Here is a 4,320-nt window from a genome sequence, read left to right as displayed (position 1 = left end):
TAATTTCATATATTTTGACGTTATTTACCCTACTTGTTGTTTGGATGCTAATTTGTGCGACAATTGAGCTTAATAAAACTTATTTCACGTGTAGGAATGCTTGGACATGAAGTGGAGAAAAGTTGCACGAAATGGTACCTTAGAGATATAAAATGGAGAAATAAAAGAAGACGTGCAAGGCAATGAAAAGTCATGGCCATAGACAGTGCAAGGCCTTGTCCAGGGCACTGTCATTGGCGCCTCTAACAGTGCCTCGCGGAGTAATATTAGTGCCTCTGACAATGTCCGCACCAACGATGCTATCCGAGACACTTTTATTTTCTTATTATGTTTGGACATGTTGACCTCAACCCTACCTTAAAAATACCTCCTAAACTTAGTTTTTAGAGGAAGACATTATTGGAGAGCTAAGAAGACTACAGAAACACTTGGAAGCAACAAATCATAAGAGTTTTCTCTTCCGTTCTTCCTTAATCTGTATTTTAATGCTTTCAATTATTATCATAATTGTTAGCATGGTTATGAATAGCTAATTTGTTAACTAAGATTTTGATGGAACCTTTTGTAGGACAAATTCTTGTTATATTTTTATATAGTTGAGCCGTTAAATTTTGCTACTTGTTCAACTACGTGTTTGTTGTTGTTGATTGAATGGCCATCAATTAATTGTGCCTATTTTGTGTGTATTGCTTGAGAGAGGGTACGCATTTAGGTAGTTGTTGAACAACATCACTCCCAACGTATGTGAGAGATCAATACAGAGGGTTTAAAGGCGGGATTAGAGATAACAAAACCTTGGCACGATCGTAGTGAGCGGTGAATTAGTGTCAGCTAGCGTAGTTCGAGAGAATATGTCTAGTAAATTATCGTAGTTGCTCGAGAGAGAACTACGACACCTGAAGTATTCACGATCGGTAGAGAATAATTCGGCGAAATTATAGAAGATATAGCCGGAAAGATTCCGACAATTGGGGAAATCATAACTCTAGATCTCCTTAATCTTGTCTCCAACCCTTAGTATCTCTAGCTGTTAATTTACTACTTTAATTTGTTAGTTAATTAGTTAGACATAAGAATCTTAATAGTTATAACTTAGAAATTGTTCGAACTTGTCTTCTTAGTGATACTTAACAATTATAGCGAAGCCTTAGTTCTCTGTGGGATTCGACTCCGGACTTTTAGATCAGATTATATTTGCAGTGATCGCTTATCCTTTTTAGGATTAAAGTTGGGCGTGATCATGAACTCTTTTGAAAAATAGATGAAATTCGAATTTTTAGGAGAGATGTTGGTGAAGGAGAGAGAATGAGATGCTAAATTTAGGGAATCTTCTATTTTCTTCTTTTTTATGAATTTTTACATAAATGATAAATATAGATATAGAATGTAATTAAGTAGGAACCTAAATAAATATGGTGGATAAGTTTCTATTATAGTATAACTAGGTAAAATAGATTTTAAATACTTCTTTTCCTTTTCCGTCCTCCATATAAAATAAAATGTTTTTAAAAAAAAAGTGGCAATCATGTAGTATTCGTCAAAGCGAGGACCATAAACTGAAGCAGAAGTTAGTTAGGAGGACCCCCAGTGCAAACCCTGCATAAGGGGAAATGCCCAAAGAGAGCAACGTGTGCCAACACGTTGAACAACGTACCTATAGCATTGTATTTATACAGCTTTCCACAAGCAGTCCACAAGCTGTCCACAAATCCTCTTAATTCCTTCACTTAACCTGCCCCCTTCCCCTTCCAAAAATTTCAGTGCTACTTACAACTTGTCACCTTATATTGTCCTCTCTACCTCTATAGGTCCGCCCCACTCTCGCTTTCTCTCTAAGCTTTTATACCGACATTGACCTCCACCGCCCATGGCTGCCGGATCTGCTAGCTCCCCAACCATTTGTTTCAAGCACAACCCAGTTCTTGGCCCAAAACCTACCTCAACAAGCCCACCAGTTTTGTTCTTCTCTCCGTTAACTCGCAACTTTGGCGAAATTAATCTGCGGTGTCGAAGAAAGCCAAAGTTGACGGTTTGTTTTGTGCTGGAGAATGAGAAATTGAATACCCAAAGTGAGATTATTGAAGCAAAAGAGATAGAAGTAAAAATTGAGGAGCAGAGTTCAGCTGCCAGGCTGGCGGAAAAATTGGCTAGGAAAAGATCGGAGAGGTTTACTTATCTTGTGGCAGCTGTGATGTCTAGTTTAGGGATTACTTCTATGGCTGTTTTGGCGATTTATTACAGATTCTCTTGGCAAATGGAGGTACCAATTAATCACTCTGTTCTTCTTCTCCAGCTTAATTTTTTAGCTCTTTGTTGGTTGCATTAACCTTTTTTCTCAAAATTTTATGATATAGGGCGGAGAAGTGTCTTTTTCTGAAATGTTCGGTACATTTGCTCTCTCGTTTGGCGCTGCTGTAAGTTCAACTTTTTCATATCCAATACTCTCTCCGGTCCACGATAAGTTTAGTATTTTATATTTGGCACGGGAAATACTAACTCCTAAAGAAAAAAAATATGTATTTACTAAATTAATCTTAATTAATTGTTACCTTGATACATTAAAATATGTAAATAAGGACAAATTTTGAAAAGAAAATTAATTCTTCTTGATTACGTAAATGGATACATATTTTGGACTAAAAAGAAAAAAATTAAAATAGTCACTTATTGTGAACCGGAGAAAGTACTATCTTATAATCACGGCTAAACAAACAGTGAAATTTCTGATTATTATAAGCTGATTGCTGAAATTGAATGTTGTGCGGTGATTTCAGGTAGGAATGGAGTTTTGGGCGATATGGGCACATAGAGCGTTATGGCATGATTCATTATGGCACATGCACGAGGTTTGCAAATTTGCACTAAATTATTAGACACTAATTATTTTGATTATTGTACTTGATTTGTTTTCTAGGAAAATCAAGATTCTTGTCATGTTTTTCACCGGCAACCAAATATTGACTATGAGATGTTTTAAATAATGTATTTAATTTGCAGTCACACCATAAACCAAGAGAAGGAGCATTCGAGCTGAACGATGTTTTTGCCATAACAAACGCTGTTCCAGCCATTGCTCTTCTTGCCTACGGCTTCTTCAATAAAGGCCTCATCCCTGGACTCTGTTTCGGCGCGGTATGGTCTCACTAATTAATTCTTGATTAAGAGAGACTAATTAGGTATAAAGTAGTCAAATTTTTTTATTAGTGAAATGTTAAAAAACAAAATATGTTCTTATAAATGCAGGGACTGGGGATCACAGTATTCGGGATGGCTTACATGTTCGTTCACGATGGATTAGTTCACAAGAGATTCCCAGTGGGGCCCATTGCCAATGTACCTTATTTTCGTAGGATAGCTGCAGCTCACCAGGTAAAGTTCTTTGGGTTGTATCTCAAATTATTGTTGTGATTATAAGAAATAGATGTTTCAAATTATATGTTATTTTAGTAGTAATTGTTTTTTAAGATTGAGATGACACGTAAATAGACAAAATATTCAATAAAGAAAGATTATAGCTTAAGATATAATTAAGGATAAAATAGTTTTTCGTTAATATATAATCCTTAATCGTAATTTAATCACACTTAGCACCGTGGCTTCATTAGATAAATATTAAATTGACTGGTCAGTTGATCTTCTTTAATTTTGATGTCTGGGATTTCAGCTTCATCACTCGGAGAAATTTAATGGTGTCCCATATGGCTTGTTCCTAGGACCTAAGGTGCCTACTCTCTCTTCCTCTCTTTTAACTTCCCTTCAAAAGAATTTTAGTCTATAGTGTTAATAAATATTTCTTATTCTTCTTCTTTATTCAGTTAGACATTAACATAATTCGGAATTAAATGGTTAAAAGAGGCTTACTGTAGATTGATTGGTTATTGGTGCAGGAATTGGAAGAAGTAGGAGGAAATGAGGAGTTGGAAAAGGAAGTCAACCGAAGGACTAAAACTTCAGCAAGTAGATCATGAATAATCACTTGCAATTCCTGGACTTGAGTAATAACAGACTTGCTATCTATCATTTTGTAGTCCAGAAATTTTGCGGCAACGAATTTCTTCATCCCGGCATCTTCAGTCTTATATTTCTTTTCAAGTGCATTCCACAATTCTTTGGATGTCTCCATGCTACTGTATACATTATACAGATTATCATCCAGTCCGCTAAGAATATAATTCTTGCATAAAAAATCAGAATGCTTCCACGCTTCAATCACGAGAAAGCGTTCATTATCTGGAGTTTTATCCGGCAGATCAGGAACATCTTCCTTGATGAACTTCTGTAGACATAACGTAGTTAAGTAGAAGAACATCTTCTGCTGCC

At 35.9% G+C, this 4,320-nt stretch overlaps 1 protein-coding gene across 1 annotated transcript; it reads left to right on the top strand.

The window, feature by feature from the left end:
• Positions 1-1,695: 1,695 nt before the first annotated feature.
• On the top strand, positions 1,696-4,024 carry LOC104084745 (beta-carotene hydroxylase 2, chloroplastic-like). The gene is made up of 7 exons (XM_009588694.4): positions 1,696-2,260; positions 2,355-2,414; positions 2,775-2,846; positions 2,998-3,132; positions 3,244-3,369; positions 3,665-3,721; positions 3,888-4,024. The coding sequence occupies exons 1-7, from the start codon at positions 1,868-1,870 to the stop codon at positions 3,966-3,968; spliced, it is 924 nt and encodes a 307-aa protein (XP_009586989.2). The 5' UTR covers positions 1,696-1,867; the 3' UTR covers positions 3,969-4,024.
• The last annotated feature ends 296 nt before the right edge of the window (positions 4,025-4,320 follow it).

The sequence above is a fragment of the Nicotiana tomentosiformis genome, chromosome 3 (assembly GCF_000390325.3).
Source record: "Nicotiana tomentosiformis chromosome 3, ASM39032v3, whole genome shotgun sequence".
Lineage (NCBI taxonomy): Eukaryota > Viridiplantae > Streptophyta > Magnoliopsida > Solanales > Solanaceae > Nicotiana > Nicotiana tomentosiformis.
The sequence above is the reverse complement of the archived record's forward strand: the minus strand, read 5'-3'. Positions and strand labels throughout refer to the sequence as shown.